Here is a 20,923-nt window from a genome sequence, read left to right as displayed (position 1 = left end):
TTCTGTCACAAAACAGTAGCTACTGGGTTTTATAACTGTAAAATTCTGTTTTTTCTTTGTAATCACTATGATTATCGTGAGAAGCCACTTTGAATGGCAATTATATTTGGTTTTCTATTATTGACTATGACGGACAATTTTCTAAAAGACAAATGCACTAGTCAGGACAAACAAGATTATGCTGAGAGGATCTAGGTGACCCTGTGCTCTCTGGAAGGGAACTGAAATGTGTATGATTAGTTTGCAACACTGTAACCCTGTCTTTGAACTCCTGGACCCACTTGGGGGTTGAGTAAGGCAGCCAACTTCCAAAGAACTTGTATTTACATTCTTTTAGGTAACATCACAATCAGCCATGGAACCTTGAAGGCTGTGGGTAGGGCAACCTCGGAATCAGGCATCACTTGTGAGGCTTGCCTCCAATGTGTTAGCTGCATGGTTAAGGACTGTTGTCTTACAGTGGCTAGGACAATCCTTCTGTTTTCAAAGTTCTGGGTCATTAGCTGGTTACTGAGCCCTTGCTGGACCATCCTGAGGAAGTAATCCTAGAACTACACAGGGTTTCTCACAGTGGACCAAGGTGAACTGCCAACATTTGAGAATTCAACAAGCAGTTCTCGTTGAGAGCTCAAGGGGATTCATACTCTTGATTGATCCTGATGTCCAAAGTCAACTCTTGTTTATAAAGAAAAGTTATTCTGAGCTCTTCATCCTGTGAACTAATAAGCTTCTGACCTTGAACCAACTTGTAGATTATACCATTACTGGAATAAGTAATACATCAGATATCAGGGTGACCAGCCCAAGAATACCCAGCCGGAGCCAGGCAGACAGTGGCATTCACTTGGAAATAGGAAGGTTATACCATACTGAGGACCCAGCACTCAGCAAAGAACAATCCAGAAGTGAGTCCATGTGGCAACCTAAACAGTGTGGGATGGAGATGAAACCTGAAGCTTCTGGGCAAGGTCGAAAACGAAAATACCAAAATAAAGATGGGAAAGAGATTGAGTCTGAAGCTTTGGGACAAGGTAAAAAACTGAAATACCAGGATGAGGGTGAAATGGATTTGGAGTTTGAAGGGCCCAGCAAAACTCCAAAGAGGCTACATCAGGAACAACAAGACCTAGGGCTTCAAAGTCAACAGCCACACAAGGATGAGGCCCATCGAGAAACTCTAAGTCAACTGAAGACCCTAGAGTGGGCTAAAGGTCCACATGAGCAGGCGGTAACTGGGAGAAAGTCTGGGGATGGTAACAAGGGTCGCAAGAGGCCCTCTTGCCTCATGGAGGAATATGCCGAAAACCACCTAAGGCAAAAGTACCAAAGGTTACTACAGCACCTTCCACCCAGCAATCATATGAAATCTGACCCACAGAGCGCTCACACAACCCTGGTGGACACCTTGAAGATCAAAGGTTGTGTGGAAGGGCACAGTCATGGATCCAGAACAACTCAGTGTGATCCTAAACAATCTACTGTTGTTACCACAAAGGAATGTGTCTCACCAGACAAAAAAGTGAAGATGTGTACAGAGAACTCTTCTGATACACGGAAGAAAGATGCCATAAACCTTGAAGGAAGAAGGGGACACGACGTGGAGCCTGACTTGCTAAGAGCAGAGGCTCAAGTCTTCCTGCATAGTGGCAGCAGTAGGTCACTCCCCAACAAGATGGCAGTAGATATGGCAGAGAAAAAGCCTGCTGTAGACCAAGAAAAGGTCAGAAGAATGGATGAAGTCCTTAATGTTACAGAGGACATGGAAAAGGAAATAAGAAATGCACTAGGTCCAGGACCCCAGGAAGAAATCTTAACTAGTGCATTCAAATTACATATTACTCGAGGAGATATCCACACACTAAAGAATGGTGAGTGGCTCAATGATGAGGTCATCAATTTTTATATGAATCTTCTGGTTGAGAGAAATAACAAAAAAGGGTACCCAGCTCTTCATGTGTTCAGCACTTTCTTTTACCCTAAACTAAAGAATGGTGGCTACTGTTCTGTTAAACGATGGACTCGAGGAATAAAACTGTTTGAAAAAGAAATTATTCTCATACCTATTCACCAGAAGGTACATTGGAGCCTGATAGTAATCGACCTAAGAAAACAGAGTATCATATACCTCGATTCAATGGGACAGACAGGGCAAAGTATTTGTGAGACCATCTTTGAATATTTACAAAATGAGAGCAAAACTCGAAGGAACATTGAGCTGGACCCTTTGGAGTGGAAAAGATACAGTATGACATCAAAGGAGATTCCTCAACAACTCAATGGGAGTGACTGTGGAATTTTTACTTGTAAATATGCAGATTACATTTCTAGAGACCAACCACTTACCTTTTCTCAAAAACACATGCCCATCTTTAGGAAGAGGATGGTGTGGGAAATCCTGCATAGTCACCTACTGTAACAACATCCACCTGGTTGCTATGGCACCCCTGCACTTTTCCATTGATGTTTCTATATACCTCAAGCAAGATGGGTTGAAAAGATTCAAAACAGATACTGAGCTGTCTGATATGGATGAAGCCCATTCTCTTCAATGTAGTCCTAACCTAGGGAGTCCTGCCTAATGCCATCTATAGGCTGCATGTAACTACTGTGAGCTTAGAAATTGCTGTTCAATCCACACGAGAACACATGTTCAAAAAGTATTGTTTTAGTGTTGGATTTAGTTTATGAATTATTTTAATGTTGGATTTAGTTTATGAATTGTTTTAGTGTTGGTCTTATGAATTGTTTTGAGGTTGGATTTAGTTTATGAATTGTTTTAATGTTGGATTTAGTTTCTGAATTGTTTTAATGTTGGATTTAGTTTATGAATTTTTTTTGTATTCTTCCCCCACCAATGATTGTTTATGTTTTCGCTAACTCATTTACAAACCTTGGTAGCTGTCATTTTACAATATTCTCTAGTTACCAACTCTATTCCTTGTTTGAACTGTTTATTGCTGAAAGGAATGCCCATCACACTGTCATTCCCTGCTTATGGTCAGGAGGGACATCAGCAAGAAGAGACAGAAGTGTTGACCAGCGTCTCTAATGATGGAGTTGTATCTGTTAAATTGAAGATGGAGGTTTTTTTTTTCTTTTATGTATAGTTTAAAGATGGAAAAGAGTAAAAGAAAGGACAATGAATTGCACAAACTGATACTTTTCTAACCAATTATACTCTACTGGACTTCTATATGACGCAGAACAGTTGAGAAAACGATCACAGTTATTTAAAGACACATTCTATCCCAGAATTAAGGAGACTTGCCTTAGTTTGCGGAAGTTGATTAGAAGTAACTATAATGGTAAATATCCACTATTATCCCAGGTCTCGTTGAATCCAAACCTCAGCTTTGCTATATTGAATTATCTGAAAAATTTGATTCAATTTAAAGTTATGTTTTTACTTAATTCATTAGATTAATATTGCTGTGTCCCATTTCCACTGTGGAAGTGGGGATTTAGGGTTGATATTGGTAATTATACAATAATCCATTATACATGTGATGAACTGTATTTAACTTTTCTTTTCATTATCTTACAGTTGTGTTTATAAATTTTTATATAATAAAGTTTAAAGTTGTTCAAAACATATATTGCAATAAAAAAGAAATGAGTATTTTTTGATATATTCCACCTACTAAAGTTAAATCAATATTAGATAAACAATTTAAGTAGACCTATAATCCCAAGTAAAATAGAAGCAGTAATTAAATGTCTACCAACAAAACAAAAGAAAACAAAACAAAACAGAAATAACCAGGACCAGATGGTTTTAGCATAAACTTCTACAAGACTTTTCAAGAAGAGTTGATGACAATACTTCTCAAATTATCACACAAAACAGAAACATAAAGAGCATTGCCCAATTTCTTTAAAGAGGCCACAGTTATCCTGATACCTAAACCACATAAACACTCTACAAACAATGAGAATCACAGGCAAATTTACCTCATGAACATTGATGCAAAAATTCTCAATAAAATACTTGCAAACTGAATCCAATAACACATCCAAAAATTCATCCACCATGAACAAGTAGGGTTCATCCCAGAGCGCAGGGATGTTTTAACCTATGTAAATTGTTAAATGCAATCCACCATACAAAGAAACTGAAAAACAACAACCAGATAATCATCTCATTAGATGCAGAAAAGGCATTTGACAAAATCCAACACCTCTTCATGATTAAAATCCTGGAGTGATTAGGGATACAAGGGACATACCTCAACATAATAAAGGCAAAACTATGATAATCAATTCCATAGCCACCATCAACTTAAATGGGGGGGGGGGAGACTCAAAGCAATTCCGTTAAAGTTAGGAACAGGGCAAGGTTGTTCACTCTCTCCATACCTGTTCAATATGGTACGTGAAGTCTTAGCTAGAGCACCAAGAGGACTGAAGGAGATCAAGGGGATCCCAACTGGAAAGGAAGAAGTGAAAGTATCTTTATTTGTAGATGATATGATAGTATGCATACGTGACTCTAAATATTCCCTCTGGAAACTCCAATAGCTGAAAAATACTTTCAGAAAAGTAGGAAGATAAATTTAACTCAGGAAAATCAGTAGCCTTCTTATATTCAAAAGACAAATGAACTGAGAAAGAAATCAGAGAAACAACTCCTTTCATAAGAGCCTCAAAAATTACAAAATATCTTGGGGCAACTCTAACCAAGCAAGGAAACACCTTTATGATAAAACCTTCAAGTCAAGTCTTTGAAGAAAGAAATTGAATAAGATATCAGAAGATGGAAAGATCTCCCATGCTCATGGATTGGTAGGATTAATATAGTGAAACTGGTCATTCTGCAAAAGCATCCTACAGATTCAATCCAGTCCTTGTCAAAATTTCGGCACAATTCATCACATATCTTGAAAGGGCAATTTTCAACTTCATATAGAAATGCAAAAATCCCAGGTTATATAAAGCAATCCTGGAAGATCCATTGCACTAGGTTTCCAGCTTGTCCCTGAGCTGTACGTAACAACCCAGTTTTCTCTTCCAGTACTTTCTCCCTCCATGCTCTCCACCTTACCTGATCCCATCTGTTATCATCCCCCACTGTACCCATCAACATGCCATGTCTATCCTATTTTTCCTTCCCCTCTTTGTTACTTAGCTTTTGGATCTGTGGATTATACCATGCCACAAACCAAATAGTCCCATTTTAAAAATGAGTATAGCTCCAAACAACAACTCTCAACAGCAGAAACTCAAATGGCTAGGAAGCACTTAAAGAAACGTTCAACATCCTTTGCCATGAGGAAATGCAAATCACTATGGTTCTGAGATTCCATCTTACGCCTGTCAGAGTGGCTGAGATCAAAAAACACAAGTGATAGCTCATGCAGACAAGGATGTGGAGCAAGGGGAACACTACTCCACTGCTGGTGGGAGTCCAAAATTGTACAGCCACTACAGAAATCAACATGGTGATGCCTCAGAAGATTTGGAATTGATCTACCTCAAGATCCAGCTATACCACTTTTGGGCATATACTCAAAGGATTCTATCACAAGGACTCTTGCAAAACTATGTTCATATCAGCTTTATTTGTAATAGCCAGAAACTGGAAACAACCAAGATGTCCCTCAATTGAAGAATAGATAAAGAAAATATGGTACATTTACACAATGGAGTACTATTCAGTTGTAAAAATAACATGAAGAAATTTGTAGGCAAATAGATCAAACTGCAAAAAGAAAATCATCCTGAGTGAGGTAACCCACATGTAGAAGAAAAATATGGCATGTACTCACATATAAGTGGCTATTAGCTGTCAGTATAGGATAATTGTGACTGCTTTATTTTTTTTTCTAATGAGGGAGAGAAAGGAGTTAGGTCTGCATTGCAGGGAAAGTAGAGAAGAACTGAGTAGAGTGAGGGAAAATCTTTATCATATATTATATGAAAATATCTAGCTTCCATAAAATAAAAGCAAGGCAAAACAAAGAGCAATCTCAGGTATTCTGTTACAGCAGCACAGAATGGAAAAAGACTGGCGTACTACACCGACTTCAAAGACTTTTTACTCAATGAAGAGCGCCGTACTTTGCCTCCTTCTGTCTTCTGTGACCTCAAGGTATTTTCTTTTGCTGTGAAGATGATTATTTGGCAAATAAGCAGACATGGATATCTGGAGACTGGAGCTGGAGTCAAGAACACAGTTCAGAACACACATGGTTTCAGCACGAACGCTGATGCACTCAATTTCCGATGGTGGGAACTCGTGCAACTCCCTACACTTATTTAGTATCACTTTACTCTCCTGCAAACAGAAGAATAACAGCATCAATCTTGTTTACTCATTTCTAGGAGCAGTAGATGGCAGCAAGCAGGAAATCTTTACTACAGTTTCCAGAAGCATGAACGCTCAACACTCAAATGTTAACTGTAATTATATTTCTTTCTAAAATTCTTGGAGTTAAGCAACGAACAAAAAATTACATAAATCTTTCCCGCTCCTCTTTTCTCTTATGTGATCCACTAACTAGGTACTGCACTGGGGAATCATGGATAAAGAGAAGGTACGCCAACCGTTTCTGTGATCTTAATGGCCACTAAGTTCATGAAACTTGTTGTGGCAGAACAAAACGTTTTCTGCCAGTCTTTTTTTATCAAAAGAATATTTGAGGAGGAGACTGATTCTCAGGGCAAGCTGGCAAAAATTCTAAGCATCCTTTGATTTTTGGTCTTCACATATTATTTCTCATGATAGTAAGATGACATCTGACTTATCTAGAAAACATTAGATTACTTTAAGGATCTTCTAGTAACTGTCCTCCTAGAAACCTCAATATATACCAAAGTGTCTGACAAATAAAAACATTATAACGCCTCAAAGAAAGATAGATATAAGCCTAGATCCCATCCCTGGGCACCAGCCACTCTGGGGAAGACCTGCCAACTTGACCCCAGGCTCTGGCCATTGGGCATGATCCCTTCTACCCCCACCCCCACGGGGAAGGCTCCCCTTCACCAACACCCCCTGCAGACCCTGCAATCTCCACACCCTGCCCACACGCCCATCCGCCCAAGACCCCAGCCACTTCCTAAGACTTGGAGACTGGCCCCCAGCTCCCATCCTACCCCGGACATCCCTTCTGGACAAGAGACCCCCGGCAGACCCTGCAATCTCCAAGCCCTGCCCCCACGCACATCATTGCCCGAGATCCCAGCCACTTCCAGGGACTTAGAAACCACCCCCAGGTCCTATCCTGCCCTGGACTTCCCATCTGGACAAGAGGTGAGTGCCTGGGCTCAGCCTAGATCCCACATCTGGGCACCAGCCACTCCAGGGAGGACCTGACCAACTTGGCCCCAGGTTCTGGCCATCGGGCATGATCCCTTCTACCCCCACCCCCACGGGGAAAGCTCCCCTTCTCCAAGACCCACGGCAGACCCTGCAATCTCCATGCCCTGCTGCTGTGGATATCATTCTATATAAATAAAACACTGATGGCCAGTGACCAGGCAGGAAGTATAGGCGGGACAAAGAGAGAGGAGAATTGGGGAAACAGGAAGAAGAATGGGAGACACTGCAGCCAGCGCCAGGACAAACAGCATGTAAAGACGCCGGTAAGCCACCAGCCACGTGGCAAGGTATAGATTTATAAAAATGGGTTAATTTAAGATATAAGAACAGTTAGCAAGAAGCCTGCCATGGCCATACAGTTTATAAGTATAATAAGTGTCTGAGTAATTATTTTATATGTGGATTGTGGGACTGTGGGGCTTGGTGGAACCTGGAGAGAAGCTCTCCAGCAACACCCTGCCCCCATGCCCATCATCTCCTGAGACCCCAGCCACTTCCTGAGACTTAGAGACAGGCCCCCAGCTCCCATCCTGCCCCGGACTTCCCATCTGGACATGAGAGCTCCCATCTGGACAAGAGAGAGAGACTTCCTGAATCTGTCAGCTCTGTCTGGACCAAATGCGCTGATTGGACCAAGAACAAACCACAAGGAAATGGGCAGACGTTAAGGCAGAAGTACATACAATAAAATGAAAATCAATACAGCATCACCAGAACCTAGCCCTCCTCCAACATCAAAAGTTGGAAGTAGAAGAAAACAGCCTTATGATAATATCATGAAGAAGTAGAGGCTTATATAGAGGAAAAGCCAAAAATGGGGAAGAATGCTATAAAAAAACTAGAGGAAAGGACAAATAAAGCAGAAGAAAACAATAAAGACCTGGAAGAAAACAATGAATCCCTGAAAGAAAAATATGAAAAAGCAATGAAACAGATGAAGAAAACAGTCCAAGACCTGAAAAGGGATATAGAAAAAATGAAGAAGACACAAACAAAGGGAATGCTGGAAATAGAAAATCTGAGTAAATAAACGGGAACTTCAGATGCAAGTATAACCAACAGAATGCAAGAGATGGAAGAGAGGATCTCTGGTGTTGAAGATACAGTAGAAGAAATAGATTCATCAGTCAAAGAAAACACTAAAGACAACAAAGTCATGACCCAAAATGTACAAGAAATTTGGGACACCATGAAAAGACCAAACCTACAAATAATAGGGATAAAGGAAGAAGACGAATACCAACTCAAAGGTACAGAAAATATATTCAACAAGATTATAGAAGAAAACTTTCCCAACTTAAAGAAGGAAATGCCTATGAAGATACAAGAAGCCTATAGAACACCAAACAGACTAGCCCCCCCCCCAAAGTCTCCTTGCCACATAATAATTATACAACTAAACGTACAGAATAAAGAAAGAATATTAAGAACAGCAAAGAAAAAAGGCCAAGTGACATAAAGGAAAACCCATTAGAATAACACCTGATTTCTCAATGGAGACTTTGAAAGCCAGAAGGACCTGGACAGATGTAACACAGACACTAAGGGACCATGGATGCCAGCCTAGACTAATGTACCCAGCAAAACTTTCAGTCATCATAGACGGAGTGAACAAGACATTCCAGGACAAAGCCAGATTTAAACAATACTTATCCACAAACCCAGCCCCACAGAAAGCACTAGAAAAAAAATTCCAACGAAGGAAGTCAGATATACCCTCAAAAACACAGGCAATAGATAAAGCCACAGCAGTAAACCCCAAATAAGAGAAGTACACACACACTACCACCAAAGAATAACAGGAATGAACAATCACTGGTCATTAATATCCCTTAATATCAATGGACTTAATTCACCTATAAAAAGACACAGGCTTACAGAATGGATATGAAAGCAGGACCCATCTTTCTGCTTCATACAAGAAACACACCTCAAATTCAAAGATAGACACTACCTAAGAAAAAAAGGCTGGGAAAAGACTTTCCAATCAAACGGTCTTAAGAAACAAGCAGGTGGCCGGGCGGTGGTGGCGCACGCCTTTAATCCCAGCACTCGGGAGGCAGAGCCAGGCGGATCTCTGTGAGTTCGAGGCCAGCCTGGGCTACCAAGTGAGTCCCAGGAAAGGCACAAAGCTACACAGAGAAACCCTGTCTCAGAAAAAAAAAAAAAAAAAAAAAAAAAGAAACAAGCAGGTGTAGTCATCCTGATATCCAGCAAAATAGAGTTCAAACTAAAATCAATCAAAAGAGATCAAGAAGTGCATTACATACTCATCACGGGAAAGATCCACCAAGATGAAGTTTCAATTCTGAACATTTATGCCCCAAACACAAGGGCACCCACGTATGTAAATGAAACATTAATAAAGCTTAAACCACATATAAACCCCACAAATTAATAGAGGGAGACTTCAACACCCCACTTTCACCACTGGACAGATCTCCCAAATTGAAACTTAACAGAGAAACAAAGGACTTAACTGATGTCATGACTCAAATGGACTTAATTGATATCTACAGAACATTCCATCCTAACAAAAAGAATATACCTTCTTCTCAGCACCCCATAGAACCTTCTCTAAAATCCACCACATACTTGGCCATAAAGCAAATCTCAACAGATACAAAACAATAGGAATAACCTCCTGTGTCTTATGAGACTACCATGGTTTAAAGTTAGACTTCAACAACAACAAAAACTACAGAAAACCTACAATCTCATGGAAACTGAATAATGCTCAACTGAACCACCAATGGGTTAAGGAAGAAATAAAGAAATTAAAGACTTCCTAGAGATCAACGAAAATGAAGACACCACATACACAAATTTATGGGACACTATGAAAGCAGGGCTAAGAGGGAAATTCATAGTACTAAATGCCCACATAAAGAAGTTGGAGAAATCTCACACTAGTGACTTAACAACACACCTGAAAGCTCTAGAACAAGAAGAAGCAAAGCCTCCCAGGAAGAATAGATGCCAGGAAATTATCAAAGTGAGAGCTGAAATCAATAAAATAGAAACAAAGAGAACAATAAAAAAAAATTAAAGAAACAAAGAGTTGGTTCTTTGAGAAAATCAACAAGATAGACAAGCCCTTATCCAAACTAACCAAAAGACAGAGAGAGAGCATCCAAATTAACAAAATCAGAAATGAAAAGGGGGACATAACAACTAACACTGAGGAAATCCAGAGAATCATCAGGTCATACTTCAAAAACCTCTACTCCACAAAACTGAAAAATCTAAAAGAAATAGATAATTTTCTGTATAGGTGCCACATACCTAAGTTAAATCAAGACCAGATAAACTATTTAAATAGTCCAATAAACCCTAAGGAAAGAGAAAAAGTCATCAAAATCTCCCAACCAAAAAAAGCACAGGACCAGATGGTTTCATCACAGAATTTTACCAGATCTTCAAAAAAAGTTAATGCCAATACTCCTTAAATTATTCCACACAACAGAAACAGATGGAACATTACCAAACTCCTTCTATGAGGTTACAATTACCCTGATTCCTAAACCAAACAAGGATACAACAAAGAAAGAGAACTATCGACTGATCTCCCTCATAAACATTGATGCAAAAACACTCAATAAAATACTGGCAAACAGAATCCAAGAACACATCAAAACAATTATCCACCATGATCAAGTAGTCTTTATCCCAGGGATGCAAGGGTGGTTCAACATACGAAAGTCCATCAATGTAATACACCATATAAACAAACTCAAAGAAAAAAAACCACATGATCATCTCACTAGATGCAGAAAAGGCATTTGACAAAATCCAACACCCCTTCATGATAAAGGTCTTGGAGCAATCAGGAATACAGGGAACATAGCTAAACATAATGAAGGCAATTACAGCAAGCCAACAGCCAACATCAAATTAAACAGAGAGAAACTCAAAGCGATTCCACTAAAATCAGGAACAAGGCAAGGATGCCGGCTCTCCCCATACTTATTCAATATAGTACTTGAAGTTCTAGCCAGAGCAATAAGACAACATATGGAGATTAAGGGGATACAAATTGGAAAGGAAGAAGTAAAGCTTTCCCTATTTGCAGATGACATGATAGTATACTTGACTGACCCCAAAGATTCAACCAAGGAACTGATACAGCTTATAAACACCTTCGGCCACATAGCAGGATACAAGATCAACTCAAAAAAATCGGTAGCCCTACTACATACAATTGACAAACAGGCTGAGAAGGAAATCAGAGATACATCACCCTTTACAATAGCCACAAATGATATAAAATACCTTGGGATAACACTAACCAGGCAAGTGAAGGACCTATATGACAAGAACTTTAAATCCCTGAAAAAAGAAATTGAAGATGTCAGAAAATGGAAAGATCTCCCATGCTCATGGATAGGCAAGACTAACATAGTAAAAATTTTACCAAAAGCAATCTACAGATTCAATGCAATCCCCATCAAAATACCAACAGAATTCTTCACAGACCTGGAAAGAATAATACTCAACCTCATATGGAAAAATAAAAAACCCAGGATGGCCAAAAGAATCCTGTACAATAAAACAACCTCTGGAGGCATCACTATCCCTGACTTCAAGCTCTACTATAGAGCTACAGTAATAAAAACAGCTTGGTACTGGCATGAAAACCGACATGTGGGCCAATGGAATTGAATTGAAGACCCTGACATTAATCCGTACACCTATGAACATATAATTTTTGACAAAGTAGCCAAAAGTGTACAATGTAAAAAAGAAAGTATCTTCAACAAATCATGCTGGCATAACTGGATATCAACGTGTAGAAGGCTGCAAATAGATCCATATCTATCACCGTGCATAAAACCTAAGTCCGAGAGGATCAAAGACCTCAACATAAATCCAGCTACTCTGAACCTGCTAGAAGAGAAAGTAGGAAGTAGTCTTGAACGCATTGGCATAGGAGATCACTTCCTAAATATAACACCAGTAGCACAGACACTGAGAGAAACAATCAATCAATGGGACCTCTTGAAACTGAGAAGCTTTTGTAGAGCAAAGGATATGGTCAACAAGGCCAAGCAGCCTACAGAATGGGAAAAGGTCTTCGCCAACCACACATCTGACAGAGGACTGATATCCAGAATATATAAGGAACTCAAGAAATTAGACATTAAAATGCCCAACAGTCCAATTAAGAAATGAACTATAGAATTAAACAGAGAATTCTCAACAGAGGAAACTCAAATGACTGAAAGACATTTAAGGAATTGCTCAACATCCCTAATTTTATCAGGGAAATGCAAATCAAAACAACTCTGAGATACCACCTTATGCCTGTCAGAATGGCTAAGATCAAAAACACTGAAGACACCTTAAGCTGGAGAGGATGTAGAGCTAGGGGAACTCTCCTTCACTGCTAGTGGGAATGCAAGCTTGTACAACCACTTTGGAAATCAATATGGTGCTTTCTTAGAAAATTGGGAATCAATTTCCCCCAAGATCCAGCTATACCACTCTTGGGCATATACCCAAGGAATGCTCAATCATACCACAAGGGCACTTGTTCAGCTATGTTCATATCAGCATTGTTTGTAATAGCCAAAACCTGTAAACAACCTAGATGCCCTTCAACTGAAGAATGGATAAATAAAATGTGGTACATATACACAATGGAATACTACTCAGCAGAGAAAAACAATGGTATCATGAGGTTTGCAGGCAAATGGATGGATCTAGAAAAAATCATCCTCAGTGAGGTAACCCAGGCTCAGAAAGACAAACATGGTATGCACTCACTCAAAGGAGGATACTAGATGTGGAACAAGGCTGACTGGACTGCTACTCACAACACCAGGGAGGCTACCTGGAAAACAGGACCCCATGAAAGACACGGGGATTACCCAGTGATAAAGAAATGGATGAGATCTACATGAGCAAACTGGACATGAGTGGGGGTAATGAAGGGCAAAGATCAAGGGAAAGAGAGCTTAAGGGAGCTGGAGATCCCAGCTGGATCAAGAACAGAGAGGGAGAACAAGGAATAGGAGACCATGGTAAAGGAAGACCACATGAAAATAGGAAGAAGCAAAGTGCTAGAGAGGCCCACAGAAATCCACAAAGATGCCCCCACAATAGACTGCTGGCAATGGTCGAGAGACAGCCCGAACTGACCTACTCTGGTGATAGCATGGACAAACACTCTAATTGTTGTGCTAGAAACCACATCCAACGACTGAGGGATCTAGATGCAGGGATCCAAGGCTAGGACCCGGGTGGAGCTCCGGGAGTCTAATTAGCAAGAAAGAGGAGGGTTTATATGAGTGAGAATTGTTGAAACCAAGGTTCAATAAAGCACAGGGACAAATGAATGAAAACACATGAACTATGAACCAATGGCTGAGGGGCCCCAATTGGATTAAGTGAATAGGTGAGACAGTTGATTGGCTTGATCTGTTTGGGAGGCATCCAGGCAGTGGGACCGGATCCTGTGCTCAGTGCATGAGCTGGCTGTTTGAAACCTTGGGCTTATGCAGGGATGCTTGGCTCAGCCTAGGAGGAGGGGACTGGACCTGCCTGGACTGAGTCTACCAGGTTGATTTCAATTCTCGGGGGAGTCTTTGCCATGGGGGAGAAGGGAATGGGGGTACGCTGGGGGGGAAGGGGAGAACAAGGGAATCCGTGGCTGATATGTAGAATTAAATTATATTGTAAAATACAAAATTAAAATAAAAAAGAAAGTTAGATATAGCAGTAGACAAATATTAAGGAGTTTTCTAGTATTTAAAAGCATTACTAGGCTATGGTTTGACTTGAGCTAATCTTCCTGTCCTAGTAAGAAGACAGGAAACTCTCAGCATAGGCTCTTGTTTAGGAAGAGGTTAGTGGAGCATGCTTGAGCTCTTTCTTTGATTCTCTGGTTAATAGAAAAGAATTCTGTATAATGTAAATGGTCCTACAAAAGTTAAATATCTTCAACTCGTGTTCCCGCAAAGGTAGCATATTTAACAATTACAGTTTCAGACAACAGGAATATATTTCAGTTAATTCAAAGAGAAAGAAAGGGAATTAAAAGAAGGAAATGAGTAAGAAATCTGCAGCAAAATGTTTTTGAGGGTTTTTATGATTCTCTTACCAGAATTCATCATCGATGCATCTAATCCTAACATACAGTATATCTACAAATAGAATTTTAAATACCTGTAGGAAAAATCTTATTACCTTTGTTGCTTAACAGTCATCCATTCCTTTAGGTTCAGACCCATGTGAGGTTTTTTTTTTTTTTTTTAATTGTAAAGTGACTTTTTTTTTATTTTACAACACCATTCAGTTCAACATAATAGCCACAGATTCCCCTGTTCTCCCCCTCTCGCCCCCCTCCCCCTCCCCCCAGCCCACCCCCCATTCCCACCTCCTCCAGATCAAGGTCTCCCCGAGGACCGGGATCGACCTGGTAGACTCAGTCCAGGCAGGTCCAGTCCCCCCCTCCCAGACCGAGCCAAGCATCCCTGCATAAGTCCCAGGATTCAAACAGCCAACTCATGCAACAAGCCCAGGACCCGGCACCAACGCACAGCTGCCTCCCAAACAGATCAAGCCAAATGACTGTCTCACCCATTCAGGGGGCCTAATCCAGTTAGGGGCCCCTCAGCCTTTGGTTCATAGATCCTGTGCTTCCATTCATTTGGTTACTTGTCCCTGTGCTTTATCCAACCTTGGCTTCAACAATTCTCGCTCATATAAACCCTCTTCTTTCTCACTAATTAGACTCCCAGTGCTCCACCAGGGGCCCAGCCGTGGATGTCTGCATCCAGATTCCTCAGTCGTTGGATGGGGTTTATGGCACAACTATCAAGGTGTCTGGCCATCCCATCACCAGAGTAGGTCAGTTCCTGCCGTCTCTCGACCATTGCCAGCAGTCTTTTGCGGGGGTATCTTTGTGGATCTCCGTGGGCCTCCCTAGCTCTCTGCTTCCTCCCCACAAGGATGACTGGACTGCTACTCACATCACCAGTGAGGCTACCTGGAAAACGGTACCCCAAAAAAGACACGGAGAAATGGATGAGATCTACATGAACAGTCTGGTCATGAGTGGGAACAATGAAGGGCGACGGTCTAGGGAAAGAGAGTGGGAGATCCTAGCTGGATCAAGAAAAGAGAGGAAGAACAAGGAATAGGAGACCATGGTAAATGAAGACCACCATGTGAGGTTTTTCTTAGAGAAAAACTCATGTTAGTATTCTAAAAGGGTGTAATACAGAAAAATTATGTCACTCAAATTTAAGACACTCAAACTCATATGATGCCCATGAAAGAGCCAGAGATGAGTACAGAAGTAGAATCCCATTTTTTTTTTGTTGGTGAATTTAATTAAACCAAAATGTTCTTTATGACAAAGCAGTATTTATTTGTCAAAATGGAGAATTACATCTGCATTTTGACAAGGCCAAACCGGATGTTTCCTTGCTTCTAAGATGGTACCTCATGCATGGACTTAACAGGAAGGTAGAAGCTGTTTAAGACTTAGAGACTGCATAAAATTAATAATAAAAGCTTTGTGTCTTTCAACAGTCACTTTGGAGACTATTATCTGCAGCAGAAGATATGGTCACCATTAGCAAGAGCAACTGCAACTTTTTATGAAGTTCAGATCTCTGATGAGTCCCCTTTCTAGAGTGGCAGTATAGAAAATGGCCCGTCTTTAAGCCTAGCAAGCATTTTTCAAAGAATAATACAGAAATTCACTCCTGCAGGTTAGGTGGGTCTTGCGGGATGGTGTAGTGTGTCTGGATTCACTTTCCTATAGGAACTTGGATCCCCCAATGCCTGGTGCAGAAAAGGTACTATCTCCTGTGACTGCTATAGACTAGTAACACATTTGTTTCCCAGCCGAATTTAAAGTATCTCTTGCCATTAGATAGATAACTCTCATATTTGACCAACATGAAGAAAAAGTTCTCAGTATAAAGCAAATTTATCTGCCTTAGATGGATAGAGGGTAGGGATAAAGACTACAAACAGGAGATAAAAGAAGGGGAAGAAGGAGAAGGGAACCATGGAAAGTGGGCAGGGGTATCTGTCACCAAAGGACAAAGGACTGCCTCTGGGTAGAGGGGAGACAGACAGGGACATAGGAAAATGGCAGTTTATAAAGGTAAAGGAGAAAACCCCTGGTAGGATGAGGTGTTTAATTTTAATTGGGCATGTTAATTAGGTCAGCCAAAGAAGGCTTCTGATTGCTGGACTTCAATATTTTGATAGCTGGACTTGGGTAGTCACCTTCAGGAGGAGGAAGTGGCCAAATAAGGGAACAGATCTTGGGGGCTAGCTCCAGGAATATAGTCTGTTTTTAGCAAGGCAGAGGGACTTGGGGAGAAGGGCAATGCCTGCCAGAGCCATGTGCTTGAGTGGGCTAGTGTCCCTTCAGTTCTTCTGTTGAACCACAGCTGTGCACTGGTCCAATCATGCTCCTCCTAAGGATGTATAGTAATGTGTTACTCAGTAACCAGGCCACCTTTCTTGTCTCTCTCTTCCCTTCTTCACTGAATACCATTCACAGTAAGTCTGAACATGGAAGTGTCTGAGGTCTCACTAAAAAGGTTACAGAAGTCAAGAGAAGGCAGAGGCAGGAGGATCCCGAGTTTGAGCCAGCCTAGGAGGCTTGGGAGAAGCTTTGGCCAGGACTGAACCACAAACAGTGGTGGGACCATGGAAGCAGTGGCTACTGCTCCACGTTGCCAGCTCCTTCTCATCATGTTGGTGACTGCGGTGATGCTGCTACCTGGGACAAAGGGTTTACTGCTGCTGGTTCAGAGAAGAATTGCCAGGACCATCGTGTTACAAGAAAGCATCAGCAAAGGTCAGTTTGGAAAAGTTTGGCAAGACAAATGGTGGGGAGAAATTGTTGTGAAGATTTTCTGTTCTAGGGAAGAATGTTCATGGTTCCAAGAGACAGACATTTATCAGACTATGATTGCTCCAAACCACAGAGGAGGCAAAAAAAAAAAAAAAAAAAAAAAGTCTGCAGGAAACTATGACCACGCCTAACAGTGACTTTGAAATCTTCAAAAATATGACAGGATCCTACAACGATGATTCCACATGGACTATGATAAAGCCATTAAGCTGATTAACACCATGGAAAAATTGACTTTGGACTACAAACTGGTCAGAACAATTTCGAGAGGACTAGCTGAGATGATACAGCCTGACAGACTACTCGAACAAGGACTTGAAACAAGCCCTGAACTTTCCTTTTATGCAGAGAATGGACAAATGATACAGGACTTGACGATTAACCCAAAAATTTTCTTTTCAAGATTCCCTAAAGATATCTTCACCCCTAGAAAGCAAAAAGAAAAAGAGAATATAGATATGAGATAGATCATCGAATCTGCTCTGAGAAAAAAGATAAAGAAATAATAGGATAAATAGGTAGATCACTGAATCTACACTGAAGAAAAAGGGGAAGATATAAAAATGACAAAAGGTAGACTAATGAATCTATTATGAAAAGAGAAAGAATATGGATATGATAAGATAAAAAGGGAGATTATGGAATCTACTTTTAAAAAGGAACTACTTGTTTTAAATAAGATAAGTAATGAAAATTTTTTGGTCTGAGTTTATCAGATGTTACTGGACTGGACATTGTTAATATATATAATGGAGTTTTTTTTTTTTGTCTGGATCTGTCAAATGTTAATGGACTAGACATTGTTAATGTAATCTTGACTGTATATTGCATATACTTATTGAAGATAGTTTTTCTTGTATTAGTTATAAGCTTTCTTTAATTTTAGACAAAAAGAGAGGAAATGTGGTGGTATTGTGTATTCTAATAAATTTATCTGGGGTCAGAGAACAGACAGCCACTAGATACAAAGGCTAGAAAATGGTGGCACTCACACCTTTAATCCTAGCATTCCAGAGATAGAAATCCCTCTGGATCTCTGTGAGTTCAAGGCCACATTGGAAATAGCCAAGCATGGTGACACACACCTTTAATCCCAGAAAGCCAGCCTTTAATCCCAGGGAGTGGTGATAGAAAGCAGGAAGATATATAAGGCGTGAGGACGAGAAACTAGAGGCATTTGGCTAGAAGATTTTGGCTGGTTAAGCTTTCAGGCTATGGAGCAACACAGTTCAGCTGAGACCCATTCCGGATGAGGACTCAGAGGCCTCCAGTCTGAGGAGACAAGACCAGATGAGGATCCGGCGAAGTGAGATAGCTGTGGTTTGTTCTGTCTCTCTGATCTACCAGCATGGACCCCAATAACTCGCCTCGGGTTTGATTTTATTAATAAGAACTTTGAAGATTGCTGCTACATCTCATGGACACTTCAGTGTAGCTGGCAATTTCTTTGGGCCACTAACCAGCTCCCACGCAAAGGAACAGAGTCTTAGTACTAATTATGTTTGGCCAGCCTTAGCTTAGGCTTGTCTCATTAGCCATTTTAACTTTTTTTTTTTCCTTAAACATCTATATTTTTCCTCGGGGCTTTTTACTTTCTTTCATTCTGCATGTCCTACTCTCCTCCTTTCTCCATGCCATCTGGATGGCTGATCCCTGGTGTCTCCAAGGCATGTGGTTTTTTCTTCCTTGGAGCCTAAATTCCTCTTACAACTTACTCTCCTTGACCAAAGTCCTGCCTACACCTCCCCACTCACTATTGGCTGTTCAGGCTATTAGGCCAATCAGGTGCCCGAAGCTGGCAAGGTAAAACAGCAACATATCTTTACAAATTAAACAAATGCAACATATGTTTACATAGCTAAACAATTGTTATGCAACATAAAAAATGTAACACATCTTTGTATATTTGAACAAATGTAACCCATCTTTTCATACTTAAACAAATATTTTGCAACATTTCCTGCTTTTTGTCTAAATTAAAAGAAAGGTTTTAGTTTTAACATAGTAAAACTATATACAATAAGAACTATCAAGTAGGTCTCATCCATTTCTCCGTGTCTTTCTTGAGGTCCCGTTTTCCAGGAAGCCTCACTGGTGATGTGAGGAGCAGTCCAGTCAGCCTTGTTCCACATCTAGTATCTTCCTATGAGTGAGTACATACCATATTTGTCTTTCTGAGTCTGGGTTACCTCACTCAGGATGATTTTTTCTAGATCCATCCATTTGCCTGCAAACCTCATGTCATTGTTTTTCTCTGCTGAGTAGTATTCCATTGTGTATCTGTGCCACAATTTATTTATCCATTCTTCAGTTGAAGGGCATCTAGGTTGTTTCCAGGTTTTGGCTATTACAAACAATGCAGATATGAACATAGCAGAGCAAGTGCTCTTGTGGTATGATTGAGCATTCCTTGGGTATATGCCCAAGAGTGGTATAGCTGTCCTGGACATGAGTGGGAGCAATGAAGGGCGAGGGTCGAGGGAAAGAGAGCGGGAGATCCTAGCTGGATCAAGAAAAGAGAGGGAGAACAAGGAATAGAAGACCATGGTAAATGAAGACCACATGAGAAAAGGAAGAAACAAAGAGCTAAAGAGGCCCACGGAGATCCACAAAGATACCCCCGCAAAAGACTGCTGGCAATGGACGAGAGACAGCCAGGACTGACCTACTCTGGTGATGGGATGTCCAAACACCCTAATAGTTGTGCCATAAACCCCATCTAAGGACTGAGGAATCTGGATGCAGACATCCACGGCTAGGCCCCTGGTGTAGCGCTGGGAGTCTAATTAGTGAGAAAGAGGAGGGTCTATATGAGCGAGAATTGTTGAAACCAAGGTTGGATAAAGCACAGGGAAAAATAACCAAATGAATAGAAACACATGAACTATGAACCAAAGGCTGAGGGGCCCCCAACTGGATCAGGCCCTCTGAATAGGTGAGACAGTCGATTGGCTTGATCTGTTTGGGAGGCATCTAGGCAGTGGTACCAGGTCCTGGGCTTGTTGCATGAGTTAGCTGTTTGAAACCTGGGACTTATGCAGGGATGCTTGGCTCAATCTGGGAGGCGGGAACTGAACCTGCCTGGAATGAGTCTATCAGGTCAATCCCAGTCCTTAGGGGAGACCTTGATCTGGAGGAGGTGGGAATGGGGGGTGGGCTGTGGGGAAGGGGAGGGGGGCAGGAAGCAAGAGAACAAGGGAATCTGTGGCTATTATGTAAAATAAAAATAAAAATTAAAAAAAAGAAAAAAAAGAATTATCAAGTAGGAATACAATATCCAGTCCATTTGTATTTGGGAAATTTAGAGAAAATACTCCATTATCCTATTTTGGTGAGTCAAAAGTTGTGCACCTAACTTACTTTCTATCCTAACTTGTATTACTAACCCCAAATCTACTTTTTGGACCTCAAAACATTTTTTTAAATAAACAATTTAAGCCTTTATGCTTCTCAACCTTATATTTATATGTAAGTTTCCTTTCTGAATTTGGTAACAAGGAAAATTATAACTATCCTGTCTTCAACTCCATTACAGACCCAAGAAAAAAAATTATATATCCTGAGTAAACAGGAAAGTGGAGCAAGCACCTTCCAAAACTAGGGAAATGACAAAGAAATCTGCTTGCCTGGCAGTCACCCAAAGTGCCTCTGCAACACTGGGGTATAACCGAACCTCTATCCATGCCATATGAAAGAATGGCATGTAATAAGTCATGAGG

The 20,923-nt window shown here is 40.7% G+C and overlaps 2 protein-coding genes across 5 annotated transcripts in view; one reads left to right on the top strand and one right to left on the bottom strand.

The window, feature by feature from the left end:
- The window catches only part of Xrcc4 (X-ray repair cross complementing 4), a 239,567-nt gene that overhangs the window by 191,210 nt on the left and 27,434 nt on the right, over positions 1 to 20,923 (bottom strand). The window lies entirely within an intron of this gene.
- On the top strand, positions 419 to 3,553 carry LOC114680963 (sentrin-specific protease 2-like). The gene has a single exon (XM_037209528.1). It carries the CDS (start codon positions 914 to 916, stop codon positions 2,414 to 2,416), a length of 1,503 nt encoding a protein of 500 aa, XP_037065423.1. The 5' UTR covers positions 419 to 913; the 3' UTR covers positions 2,417 to 3,553.

The sequence above is a fragment of the Peromyscus leucopus genome, chromosome 11 (genome assembly GCF_004664715.2).
Source record: "Peromyscus leucopus breed LL Stock chromosome 11, UCI_PerLeu_2.1, whole genome shotgun sequence".
NCBI lineage: Eukaryota > Metazoa > Chordata > Mammalia > Rodentia > Cricetidae > Peromyscus > Peromyscus leucopus.
Note: the sequence above shows the minus strand (reverse complement) of the source record. Positions and strands in the feature narration are given on the sequence as shown.